This window comes from Microcaecilia unicolor, chromosome 5, assembly GCF_901765095.1.
Source record: "Microcaecilia unicolor chromosome 5, aMicUni1.1, whole genome shotgun sequence".
Taxonomy (NCBI): domain Eukaryota; kingdom Metazoa; phylum Chordata; class Amphibia; order Gymnophiona; family Siphonopidae; genus Microcaecilia; species Microcaecilia unicolor.
The window spans coordinates 155255933-155270091 of record NC_044035.1 but is presented as its reverse complement, the minus strand read 5'-3'; the positions used below and the strand labels follow the sequence as shown (position 1 = coordinate 155270091).

The following is a 14159-nucleotide window of genomic DNA, read 5'->3' as shown; positions in this document are numbered from 1 at the left end:
GTTACAAATCTGGCAGTATTATGTCCAGCACAAGCATAATGCCTGTTCAAAATTTCCAGTCCATATCTTTGTTTGCATGGAAGTTGTTGCGGTCTGAATATTGGTCCAAATATGTTTTCCGATGAGTTGCAATCAATTTTGATGCACACTGAGTCAACTTGTTTGACTGGATTTTGCATCCATAATGTTAAAATGTATTTCATCGGAATTAGCATCAAAAACTGTACAGGATTTGAATTTTTTAGCCATTCTTAGAAATGTGTTTGGATTTTATTAGACCCCAAAAATGGCATTTTGGTAAATGTCGTGCGCTCATGGACTGACAACCTTTCAGAAAAGGGGGTCTAGATCTGCAACTATTTCAGTTAGAGACCTCAAATTTTGGGAAACTTCGTTTAACACATGACTCGCGCAACAGATAAAATCTGAACAAAATTGGAGACATGATGGTGGGAAGGTTTAGACCACTTGGCATGGAATGACCCTATTGCATTTGTATCCCACATTTTCCCACCTATCTGCAGGCTCAATGTGGCTTACATAATGCCGTAGTGACAGTCGTCACTACCGGATCTGAGAAATACAAAGTGGTATAGCATGTACAAGACAGGGTATCTTACTAAGTGATATTGCATTAATGTTCATGGATGATAGAATAAATCATAGGGTAATTAAACAGTCAAATATAGAAAGTTCGCATCAGAAACATTCTCCCCATTTGTGAGCACCAGGTCTAGAATAGCTCCATCCTATATAGGTTCCTTTACCCACTGCTGAAACAATTCTATCTTTAAAGAATCCAAAGATCTCTTTGCTTTTAGACGACCGCACAGCAGGGAAGCCCAACCGATGTCAAGCATGTTAAAATCGCCTACTAGTAATACTTCCCCTTTCCTAGCTATTTTATGGATGTCTTCAATTAGGTCTCAGTCCATTTCTTTTGACCACAGTCACCTATATATTATACCAAATATAAGGAGGCCCCGAAAGGGTAACTTCACCAGCCTTTGTTTAGAGGCCATATCAGCAGCCCAATGACGAAGCCAAAGAAGGCGGCAAGCAGAAACAGCTAAAGACATCTGTTAGCAGATGCTCTGACCAGATCATAAAGGGCATCAGCCAAAAAGGCCAGGGCAGACTCCACACGCGGGGCGACCTCAGAGAGGGAACCCGCTCCATCCGCAGGCTGTTCGACTGCCCGCTGTAGCCAGGAAATGCAAGCCCGTGCTGCATAGGAACTGCAAATAGCTGCCCTTAAGGAGAAGGCCGAGATTTCAAAGGACCACTTCAAGGCGGATTCCAGCCACCAGTCCTGTATATCCTTCAATGCGACTCCTCCCTCCACAGGGAGAGTAGTTTTCTTAGTCACCGTAGTGACCAACGCGTCCACCTTAGGCATCCCAAAGAGGGACAAGTGGGATTTATCCAGAGGGTAAAGGTGGCACATAGCCCTAGCCACTTTCAAGGGGCCATCAGGTTCAGACCATTGAGCTGTAATAAGCTCTTGGATGGAATCATGCACCAGAAAAACCAGAAAAGGGTTAATAGAAGAGGCTGTGGCCATGTCAGGATCGTCAATACTGAGGGCCTGTAAGGCATCAGAAATAAGAGCTGGCAGCTCGTCGCAGTGGAAAATCCGTACCACTTTAGAGTTATCCAACTCCTGTGGCAAGCAGCTACCCTCCTCTGATTATCAGTCCGTGAGGGCCTGCCAGACCCATCAGAATCCCCGAAACCAGACAACGGGGGAGAAAGGGGTGACGGAGAAGCACCCTCAGACAGTGAGGTCACTCATCTGCGTTTAGCCTCAGCCAAGAGCTCGGGGGAAGAGAAAGTCTCCAGCAGACGCTGGGCTTTCAAAACCTGGAGGCAATCCAGTCCACAGAAAATTTTCAGAAGGCTCAGGCAGGGCTCTTAACATAAAAGCCCTATGCATCAGCAGCACAAATTCAGGGGCAAAAAACACACCCTGACCATCCACTCGTATATTAGGGGAAGCGGAGGCATGAGCCTCTCTAGAAACCTCTAGGAGAGGCATCCCCCTGCACTCAGACTCCTCTGCCACAGCGAGGGTCGAGTCACACGGTGCAACCAAAATGGCGCCCGCTGCAAATTCCGTCGGGTGGGAAGAATCACCGCCAGCCATGCTCGTGCCAGCATTAGTGTCTAAGCAGCACGTGCTGCAAAGCCCCACTGCTGTCCTGCGTTTTCCACATCGGGAGCAGTGCTTAACCGATTCAGCAGCCATCACCCTTCTTCGGCGGAAAATAGAAACAAAATAGTGGCAGCCACTGAACCTTTAGCAATGTCCATTCGATAAAACACACAAATTAATGGTCTGAAAATTTGTGATTTTTAAGTTAAACTTTCATTATATGCTGATGATCTTCTACTTTATATTTCTACCTCCTCAATCCCACATGTTTTTTCAACTACTGATTCTTTTTCAAAAATCTCCGGGTATAAAATAAATTGGGGGGGAAAAAAAAAAATAAAAAAAAAAAAAAAGAGTGTGTCTCTTTACATCAAGACATCACACAATAAGAACTTTCTAACTTTCCCTTCAAAAAACAAACTCAGTATATTAAATATTTGGGAATATACTTAGGTAGGACCACTCAGGAAAATATATATAAAAATATCAATCACACTATACAGACTCTTAAGACATCAATTTCTGGCCGGTCTCCTCTATTCTTAACTTGGTGGGGAAGATTAGAGACATAAAAGATGCCTCTTGCTCCTAGAATCAATTTTATGCTCAGTATGTTTCCTATTGCCTTACCTCAGTGTTTCTTCAAACACATAGACATAATTTTATCACAATTTCTTTGGAAATCTAAACCACCTCTGATTACATTAAGAATTCTAAAATTACCTAAAACTCTTGAAGGTGTTAATTTCCCAGATTTCCACACACTATCACTCTGCCTTTAGCTTAAATAAAGGCTATCACTGGTATAACTTGAATTCTTCCACTGACAACTCTACATAGTTTTTGTTTGAAAAGGAACTTGGTACACCTTTACCTCTCTATGGGGTCCTTTTACTAAGGTGCACTGAAAAATGGCCCACAGTAGTGAAGGCACGTGTTTTGGGCACGGGCAGAGCCATTTTTCAGCACACCTGCAAAAATGCCTTTTTAAAACTTTTGCCGAAAATGAACATGTTGCAAAATAAAGTTGGCACACTTCCATTTTGGGTCCAAGACCTTACCGCCAACCACTGACCTAGAGGTAAGGTCTCACACATTAACCAAGCAGTAATGACCTATGCACGTCTAATGCCACTTGGCGCGCGTAGCAGACACGCCAGAAAATACAAATTTTTTTGGACTCGCAGCAAAAATCAAATTACCACAAGAGCCACATGGTAACTAGGTGATAACTCCAAATTGGAGCTTGGAGATACTTACACAGCTTAGTAAAAGGGCACCTATATCTTGGCCAATACCAATACCTCATGTCTTTTTATATTGGCCTCAGAGAGAGTAGACTAGACCTTTAACTTTGTGATAAATATTGTTCATTCCTAGCAAAACGTGCAGTTTGAGGGCGTAGCCAGACAGCAGATTTTGGGTGGGCACAAAATGTTCTCCCCCCCCCACCAAAAAAATCTCAGCTGGTGGGAAAATGCTTCTCTCCACCTTGGTAGTCTGCAGCAGGCATGGGCTAAAAACTGAGCGTGCGCAGGTGCCGGTATCTTGGAGAATAGCGTTTTTGTTACCATCAGGGAGAAGTCTTCAGCTGGCAGAGTTTGGGATCCCTACCAGCTACCACTAAACATGTGCTACTGTTGGGTGGGCCTGAACCCTAAGTGGGTGGGCCCTGGCCCATCTAGGCCCACATGTGGCTACGCCATTCCGCATACAAGTTATTGTATTTGTCTATACTCGCAAACAAAACTACACAGCTTTTCACTAGTGTAAGTCACTCGGTAAACACTAAAACCTGTGAATGTATGTTCAAACTGTATACGCGATGAATGCTGTTCCTAACACGCGGCACATCTACGCCACCTCCGCACCTTTCGTCGTCGGATTTTTTTCTCCTCCGAATGCTCCATAGCCCTTCCGCTTTCCAATTCCATGCACTCGCCGTCCGTACAGACTCTGCTGGGCATACTTCTCCCGGTATACAGTCCCCCCCCACACTCGGGAACTGCTCACTCGGGTGCCGGAAACGGCAAAAAAAGAAAGCAGTAACCCTCGTCATTTCCGATGTACACAGTGGTAACCGGCTGCTTCCGTTCACGTGACCAGAAGATAATGGCGAAAAAACAAGAAGACCGCCTTCTTTATAATCATAGTCATAGACACGTGGCGCTGCTCGCGCATGCCTTAAGACGAAACCAAAGAACCTTGGATCCAAGGAGGCAGAAGGAAACAGGAGATGCGGTGTGCTTATGTAGTCCATTATACGGCTGAAGCCAGTAGGCGGAGCCGCCGCCGTTTCGTTCACCCAAAACAATACCAAACGCTATTGACAACAATCGGAAAAGATGATTAGAAACAACGGCCTGCTTATGCGTGGACCGCCTGTAAAAAGTCTAACCCTGATCCAGTTGGATAGGCAGTGCCTTAAAAGGTGGAGGACAAAAGATTTTTTTCTTTTTCTACTTATTTGACAGCTTTTTAATTTATTTGAAATCTTCACGTATCTAGATATAAATATTATGAAATAAACATTGAATATCAATAAAACAGCTTCAAAATTATTGTAGCTGGTAGAAACAGCAGTTATAAACTCTGTATTGTGTGCTCATTTTTCTATACTGTTCTATACAAATACAGTCAGATGGCCAAATTTCTGTGAGGGTATTCTGTCTCCTGATTGGTTCATCTTAAATCTGTTGTAATCTGCATTGGGAAACCTGGTGTTATAGAGTAGACTGCAATTAAATGGAAGTAAAATTAAACTCTTATTGGGGCACATGGAATCATTTCTTCACCTCATCTGTTATGTAGAAGTTTACATTTTAGATACACAAATGGATTATTCTGTTTTTAGGTATGTTTCAGGGACAAGTTGTTTATAAGTCAAAAATATATATATTTTGTTTTATGCAGATCGCTTTTGTGTAAATATAACTAAATGGGCTATAAGCCCCTAATGCAGTCCATTGGGTTTCTTATATTTTGTTTTTGTGATGACTTATACTGTGTCAAAACTGAAAACTCTTACCTCTTCTATCTGGTCAATAATAACAGGAGCTAATTGAGAACAGTATTCACCCTAAAAGGTTGTTTTGTGGCTGTACATGAGGAATTGTGATACTGAATAAATAAGTGTATGTGTCCCTAGTTATGCATCCAAAGCTTATATAATCCTTTCAAGATAGCCAGTTAATCGTTTAACTTATTAGTGGAACATAACCACAGAGGCATGGTATGGTTGCATTTTCAATATGGTAATAACTAGGGCCCAGCTAAGGAACAGGTTATTTTGAGTTAGTCTTCACTGGCCCAAACTTGCTTTCGTTGTGTCATCACCATCCAGCTGGATAAGCAGTGTCCTAAAATGTGGAGGATAAAGATTTTTTTTTTTTACATTTGTCTCACATTATCCCAAGCAAACTTGGTTCAATGTGGTTTACATTTGAAAATACAGTGAGACAGAATTCAGTTTTTGTCTCACTGATAAGATAAGATATATATATACCTAGCTGGACATTTAAAAGTCTGGCCTTTAATGATGTTGCATGTTCAGAAAACTTAGTAAGTATAGACAGTTATTAAAATGTTATCACATTCATGCACCAGAACAGGCATCCATATACACATTGCAAAAGTGAACAACACCTTCTATAGAGTACATCCAAAATTTAATTTTTTTTCTCATTTCCATCTTCCAAAATTCCAGACAGCAGATGTAGAGATCAGCAGAAACCAAAGCAGCCCAAAACAAAAAAACAAACAAACAACAATACAGTTTATACCTAATTGTTCAACCACCCTTAGGATTCACCTTTGGGTTTAAAAAGCAAAACTATGTGCATATAAGGACTGGATAAACTAATTAAAACAAAGTTTACAGCAAATGCCCTTAATATGTAATACTTGGTATCAATATGAAATAGTGATGGAATATTCACAAAGCAAGCAGCCTGAGCCAACAGATTTATTTTCCATTGAACATAATTAACTGAAATGGACAATGTTGGCACATTTAGACTGCCTCTGAACAGAACTTCAGCATGAAGGAAGCCCCTACCTCATTATTCAATATATATCTGTGACAGTCCTGCCAAGTCTCGTGCATTCAGTGGGACACTCCCATTTTGGCGGGTCTTCTCCCGCACTCCTGACAAAGCTGTACAGTCTCCCACTGAGATACACTGCAGCCAAGGGATCCACTGCCACCAAGACACGTGAAATTTGACTGGGATTTACACCATATTCTTTAGCAATAGATGCTTGACTTTGTTTGTTTTCTAATTTTTTAAGAACTTCTATTCGTTCAGCCAGTGTTAAAGTCTTACAGTTCAGCCGCGACGACGACGACCCCAGTGTACACTCTAACAACATTCTTTCACTTATTCTGCCTGTGGCAGCTAAAGGGGCAGTAAATTTGAAATCTTGTTGGTTGTCACGCGCCAATCGGCTTCCATATTCCGTGCGCGTGCTTATGCGGAGTCTTCCCTGCAGAGGAGCGGTCTTAACCATGCATGTAAGCAAATCTTGCCCTTATCATTGGTGTGCTAAACCAAAGTTTGTCCCCATAGAAATTGATGGCACCAAAAACGGGACCGAATTACAGCATGCAGTTAAACAAAGCATGCGCTTATCCGACGTGCACTTAAATGGAGTGCACTGTATTCTAAACCTGGAACAATAACTGATTCAATCAAGATAAACTGAAAAAAACTTTTTTATAATATAGCGAACTCTCCACCCTGCTTGTTCAACCTAGGGGAGTGAAGAACACTAAAACCAGATGGACACAAATGAGACAATTCTGGACAATTTTGTTCAGTTAGCCAGATCTCAACCGAAAAAAACAAAACCAAAATCACCTGAAACAACTAAATCATGAAGCAGTAGTAACTTATTCCTAACCGATCTAACATTAGCATACATGCAAGGTAATGGAACTAAAGGAAATCCAGAATAATTCTCCTGGTGACATAAAACTGGAGATAAATTAGATAAAATTCTCAGATTTATCTTAAACCTAGTTTTTCTTGGTCTGTTACCTATAATCGGCATAATAGAATTCAAAGAATATTCAGAACAATCTATTAGCCAAGATCTAGAAACTGTTCCATTTCTCCTATGCCTAAATTTTTGATTTGAGAAACATAAAACATTAACCCCTACTAACCCACCCAATTCGACTAAAAATAATAGAAGACAAAAAGTCCACCTCATAATTAAAACAGGCAGCTCCACCAAAACGGAGTTGTAACTAATAAAATACAATAAAACAATTCACAACCTTATTAAGCATACAAAAACATATACCTCAACAGGTTGGAAAAAATGAAAAACAAACTGAAGACAAACTTATACAGCCACCACGCCAGGTACTGTCACGGTTGTGCCCAGGTCCCTGGCTCGCAGTCACCTCGGTCCCTGGGGTTTAGACCTGGGGAATGCTGCGAAGTGATGGTTTACCGTTTCCCGTGTTCCAGAAGATATGTTGGTCCGGTCCGGATCTTCCAGCTCTCCAGATTGTTTTGGGAGTTTTTTGGAACCAAGCAGCACCCATACCTGGTGAACTCCCTTGTGACCTGCCTTTATTAACCACCTGGTAAGGTTCCTAGTTGCCTTGCAACAGTGTTCTTCAGAGGCGTTTCTTTGGTGTGAGTTGTTGCAGTGCCTTTGTGCTTTTTGTGTTGGTGACTTTTACTCTGCTTGTTTTTTGGACTATTCTTCTGCCTGCCGCCTGCCCAGACCCGGATTGTTTATTGGTCTGTTCTTCTGCCTGCCCAGACCCGGATTGTTTATTGGACTATTCTTCTGTCTACAGCCTGCCCTGACCCGGCTTGTTTCTGGATTGTTCGTTTGCCTGCTGTTTTTCCTGGAACCCGGCGTGTTTCTAGTGTTCCTGTTATTTGTCAGCCTGCTGCTGTGTCCTGCCTTGTCCTGCAAGTCCTACTGGCCGCCTGAAGCCCAGAGCTCAACTCTTGGTGAAAGGTGGCCAAATGTAGGTGAAGCCTTGCTCCAGTCCACTGTGTTCCAGTTCTGGTCTGCCTTATCTGGTGTTGGGGTGATTCTCCTGACACTGACGCTCCTCGGCAGTGGCCCAAGGGCTCACAAACCTAGGTTCCTGCTGTGTATACGTGACAGGTACCATGCAAAGGTGCATGCCTTCAGTACACACCTTACACAGCGCACCAAGCGACGGCACACCACTAGGCGCCACAGTAAAGTTCCCGCTGCATCTGACATTGAGCAGAGTTTGCTCCCATGTCCAGTGCAAGAGTGGAACCAACACCAATGGAGCTTGCTTCCACACCCCCGATTAGATGACACACTGACAGAATTGTATTAACCACAGAAAGTGAGAGCCCACCACACGGAGTCATATGTTTGGATCATTTCCCCTTCCTCTTCACTCTGGTGTCTCAGGTTCCCCATTCTCCATTCCATGCAACCCCCCCCCCCCCCCCCCACTCCTCCCATTCTGTCCGTTTAAACCTCCTTGGTGAGCTTGCACAGTTTAGCTATGGTTGGTCCATTGCAGGGACAGATGGGAGGTGTGGAGCTGCAGCGTGTGTGCCTGCATACATATGCAAGGTTCAGCAGAATGGAGATCTGGGAAGCTGTGGTCATTCCTGACAGGAGCCTGCTGTGTGCTGACAGGAAGTGGTGGTGGAGAGGCAGAAGGAGAAGGGGCCACTGCGGAGAACAAAGCAGAGCAGAGAGGCAGGCTCTGCTCCATTCTTAAATGTAGCTTCATAAATTGCCTTGTCTGATTGTTTTAGGTGTACCAAGATGGCAGCTGCTGTGGGAAACTGACTTCAGCCTTGTGACATCAGGCCATCTCCTGTCTTATTAAACCTCCTTGGTGGACATGCTTTAAGTTCTACCTCAGTGCATGCGCTTGGGCCAAGGGAACGATAGGCAAGCGAGTTTCATGCCAAAAGGTTAGAGATAGCTAACCACCTTGGCTTCATGTGCTGAAAGCGTTCCTTCCCAACTAGATGTCATTAGCTTTCTCACTGCTAGTTGGCTAGGGTTTAGCAGGGCCAATATTCCAATGGTTTGAAGGTTTCTTAAGAGAAGAATGTACATGGTTCAAAAGGGACAATGTATGTAAGGTCCTGGGACTTTACGGTGGAGGTCCCTCAGAGTTGCCCCATCCTCTATCCTTTTTAATGTTTTTTTTTAATTTGTAGAAGTCTTTGTTAACGTTCATGAGCACACATGGCCACCATACTTTGAAAATACAACGCAAGAATTAACCAGATTAATACAAGCAATAGTACAAAGTAAACTCCACAAAATATATGTCTCTCAATGCAATAGAATAAGTGTTAGGAGTACCTCTAATATTTATAATAAGGTTTTCAAGTAAGAACGACCAACCCAAACAAAGAAGAGAAAAGGAAAAAAAAGGGGGGAGGAAACCACCACGCCTATCCCTTCCCCCCCCCCCCAGGTCTCCACGCCCCCCCCTAATCCCCCACCAGCATAACATATCAGCATGAACAATGAGATACAAAGGGTTCCCAGATAGCTTCCCACTTGGGCAAAAATTTGCGGCATATGGCCCAAAGCCTTGCCATCTCACAAATATACCAGAGCTTGTTTAACCACCGAACCAAAGAAGGAACCTGGGGAGACTTCCAATAAGCGGCCAGGATGACCCTAGTGGCCGGCATAGTATGCTGCAGAAATAAGGACTGGGATGTAGTAAGGCCAGGGGTCTTTTTTGGAAAAAGAAAAAATTCCGGAGACCACTTAATAGGCTTTGAGAGCCAACTCTGAAGTCTATGCTAGATAGCTTTCCAAAAAGCCCACGCCTTAACACAGGACCACCAAAGATGACCCATAGTCCCCTTCTGTCCACAGTCCCTCCAGCATAACGGAGATACCTTTGGATACATATGGTGAAGGTGCGCCGGGGTCAAATACCACCTATATAACACTTTAACAGCGTTTTCCTTAAAGGGAACAGAGATAGAGGTCTTAGACAAAGCATATTCCATAGAGTCCCACTCATCATCACCCAATGTCATTCCCAACTCCTGGTGCCAGCGCAAACGGTGCTCGTCAGGGGGCTGCAACTGCCTATGCTGATAGATGTATAAGCAGGTAATAAGACCCCTCGTTCCCTTAGAGTCCTCACACAAGTCTTCTAAAAAGGAATCATCTCGAATGACCCTTGCCTTTATATCAACAGCCGAAAGAAAGTGTTTAACTTGAGTATATGCATATAAATCTTTAGGAGAAATTGCATAGGTACCAGCCAAAGTATTTAGTGAAATAAAAGTCTCTTCATCAAAAAATTGACCTCATGTCTCAAGACCAGCAGAAAACCAATTCGAAAATGGCCCTGGCTCGAGACCTGGTGGGAAGAGAGGGTTATTTGTCACTGGTTTGGAGAGGACCCAGTCAGGCTTGGCAAACAAACTGTCCCAATCATAAAAAGTTGTCAAAACCGACGGACAGCCAAAGAGCAGAGTTGCCGAGGGAGCCACATGGATGAACGCAAAGGACATGCCCCCACCGATGCCTACTCCAACACAATCCAACGCTTTTGAGAGCTCGCGTGAAACCACTCAATAGCAGCCCGAGCCTGAGCAGCTTTATAATACCAACCCCAAAAGGCACAAGGGGATTTCTGCTTTTGTCGCTACATGCAAGAGATTAACCATACGACGAATGTTGTCCTTAGCTTGTCATTGAGGAACAAACCCTACCTGGTCAGGGTGAATAAGATCAGGAAGAACCTTTGCTAATCTATTCACCAAAACCTTGGCTAGAATTTTCACATCAGAATTAAGAATGGACATGGGACGATAGGAGGAGCATTCCATCTTATCCTTTCCTGGCTTCGGAATCACCGCAATCCAGGCTTCCATCATTGAGGGAGGTAAAGCCTCACCCTCCCAAACTGCATTAAGAATCTCGACCAAGAGGGGTGAAAGCTCCCCCCTAAAGGTCCTATAAAAATCATTTGGCAAGCTATCCAAACCCGGTGCCTTCCTGGTGGGCAAATCTTTAATAACCTTAACAACTTCGTCCACTTGGATGGTACTGTCTAACATACAATGTTGCTCCTCAGTCAAAGAAGGAAGGTTCTGAGAAGATAAAAAGGCCCCAATGGCATCTGGATGAATCGTTGAATCAGCTGAGTATAAAGATTGATCGAAAGATTGGAAGTGCTGACGAATCAAAGAGGACTTATTCAATGCGTTACTCTTGCCATCCCCAATCCTAAGAATAATTCGATCAAATCTTTGTTGCTTCAATTTTAGAGCTAATGAACGCCCAGGTTTGTTATTGAAGTAATGAACCTGCTTTTGCTGACGCCAGAGAAATTGTAATTGATCCGAATAAATATTATCTAATCTTAACCTAAGAGCCTGAATCTCTCAGAACAGAGATCGAATGAAAAGATTTATGAAGAGTCTCCAGCTGAGACAACCATGAAATGCAATTTGCAACCTCCTTTCGCCTAGCCCGAGCCTGAGTACTGGCCTCCTTTAAGAAAAACCCCCGCGTGACCGCTTTTAAGGCATCCCAAACAATTCCCAAGGAAGGACCTGAGTTCAAATTAAAATCAAGATATTCCCTCAAAAGAGAGCGATACTGCGCTAAGATTTTGTCGTCCTTCAGCAAGGAAACATTTAAAGTCCACCTACTATCCTTGTCTTCCTCACAAAGAGACGGAAGCTGGACCCACATCGGGGAGTGATCCGAAATAGTAATAGGACCTATACCTGAAAGGCAACCTCCCTGAATCAAAGAAATATCGACTAACAGGTGACCAATACGGGAGCATGAATCATGCGGATGAGAATAAAAAGTATAGTCCCGTTCCCTGGGATGGTATAGTCGCCACACATCACACAATGCCAAATTTCTGGCCAGCTCAACCAACGCTTTAGAATTGTTAAAATCACTGGCTGACAGTGCCCCCGACCTATCTAAGGCTGGATCAAAAGAAGCATTAAAATCTCCCCCTAATACTAGGCTACCATAGGGATCAGATTGAACAGCCTTGCCAAGCCTGACAAAAAAGTCCCCTTGAGATTCGTTAGGTGCATACACAGCAACCAGGGTAAAAGCTAAATTATTCAATAATACCTGCAAAAGCAAGTATCTACCCGCAGGGTCTCGCCTGGATTTAATCACCTGCAAGGAAGAATGAAGCAAAACTGCAACCCCCCATTTCTTGGAAGCATCAGCCACTGACGCACAATAAACATATGGGTAATGATGATGAGCCAAATATTTCTCATGATCCCTCCTTAAGTGGGTCTCTTGTAAAAAAAACACACGAGGTTGATGGTAAAGAAGTTCCTTAAATAGCTTTTGACGCTTTTGAAGAGAGTTCAGGCCCTTAACATTATATGTCAAGAACTTTAAATCAACATTCTACGGACTTGTAAGCTCTGGTAGAACTTGACCACCAAACAGAACATAGCGCGCTGGAAGGAGAAGGGAGAGGGGAAAAAAAAACTCACCCCCACCCCCCTCCAAACCCCAACCTCGCCACACAACTCCAAACAAGCCCTTCACCCTCAACTACACATCACTCATACTCCTCAACAGACCCCACCCTCAACCTCCCCCCCCGCCCCCCTACCACTCCACCCAGCACACACCAAACTGTGGCCTCAATAGAGACCAGAATGGGACAAATCAGAGAAAAAGAAAACATCACGATGCCACACCAGGCAACCCAAACCACCCCCCCCCCCAACTCCATTACAAGCATCCTACCCCCCATGCGACACTCAACCAGAATCCCACCCCCGCCCAACATTCAAACCTATGTATAGTTATCAAGGAGCAGGTAACAGTCTTAACAATTTAACCCTTATTATAAACATATACAGAAGTAATCGAGTACAGTTAAACAGACCCATCGAAAAGTCAAACTGCTTTGAAGAAATCCTTGACTTAGGTGCCACCTGTTTCCATTTCTGCAGTCGCTCCTTTACAGAGGTGGCTACAACCACCGGCAGGACAGATGACTGAGACAATCCTGCCGCGTGCAACACTTTCCAGGCATCCGCAAGATGGCGGACACAATGCGGTTTTCCCCCTAGGGTGAAGGTCAGGGCAAATGGAAAAACCCACCTGTAGGGTATCTTCCCGTTCTTTAAAACTTCCAACGCTAGTCTCATAAGATGCCTTTGGGCCAACATAAAGGCTGATAAGTCATGGAAAATCTGTACTTTAGCTTCGTTATAGTCCACGTATGGCCCTTAGTAGCAAACGCTCTCGTGCAGCCAAGGAGACAAATTTGGCAATAATATCTCACGGCCTATTCTCCAAAGGCTTTCCAAGAGCCCGATGTGCTCTATCAATCTCGATTGGTGCCTCTGCTGGATCCGAGTCCAATAATTTAGCACATAGGACCCGCACTACAGTCAGGACGTCCACCGCATCCCCACATTCTGGAACACTCCGGAAGCGAAGATTGCATCTTCTCCCTCGATTCGCCAAGCCATCAACTTTAAATTGCAGCTCAGAATATTGATCGGAAACCAAGTCCACCTTCGAGGTAAGGTCAGAAAACTGCACGGCCTGTTCCTCCACTCGACACTCCAAATCCTCCACCCGGCCACCCAGCTCCTTCAGGTTGGAGCTTAAAAGCTCCATCTTCTCAAGAACTTAATTCTTGGATGATTTCATTTCTTCTTGTATGGCTTGAAGAGATTTAACTAAACCTCTCGGTATCTCCCGTGTCCCCACTACAGAACACAACTCCGACTGTGATACCTCGGATTCCGAATCCAAGTGCAAGTCAGTGAACGGTGACACGTGGCGCTGCAGGCCTTTGTTGGAGTTCTTCGCTGCCTGGCGATCAGGATGGGATTGCGACGCGGACTTACTCACGATTTCTACAAATCTTTCCTTCACCTCTGCTACCACAAATAAGGGCGAAATTAAACAGGACGAGTATTCATAAAACCTTCAAAGAAAGGAGGGTCCGGGAGCTCTCAGTTCAGGCAGCCATTCGGCACCCTGACGTCAC

The 14159-nt window shown here is 44.0% G+C and overlaps 1 protein-coding gene across 1 annotated transcript in view; it reads right to left on the bottom strand.

The window, feature by feature from the left end:
* Positions 1-4201, bottom strand: part of DDX21 (DExD-box helicase 21) — a 122248-nt gene extending 118047 nt beyond the window's left edge. The window contains exon 1 of the mRNA XM_030203466.1: positions 4027-4201. Coding sequence (XP_030059326.1) covers positions 4027-4122 — 96 coding nt within the window. The 5' untranslated portion in view covers positions 4123-4201. The remainder of the gene's footprint in view (positions 1-4026) is intronic.
* Positions 4202-14159: the final 9958 nt, after the last annotated feature.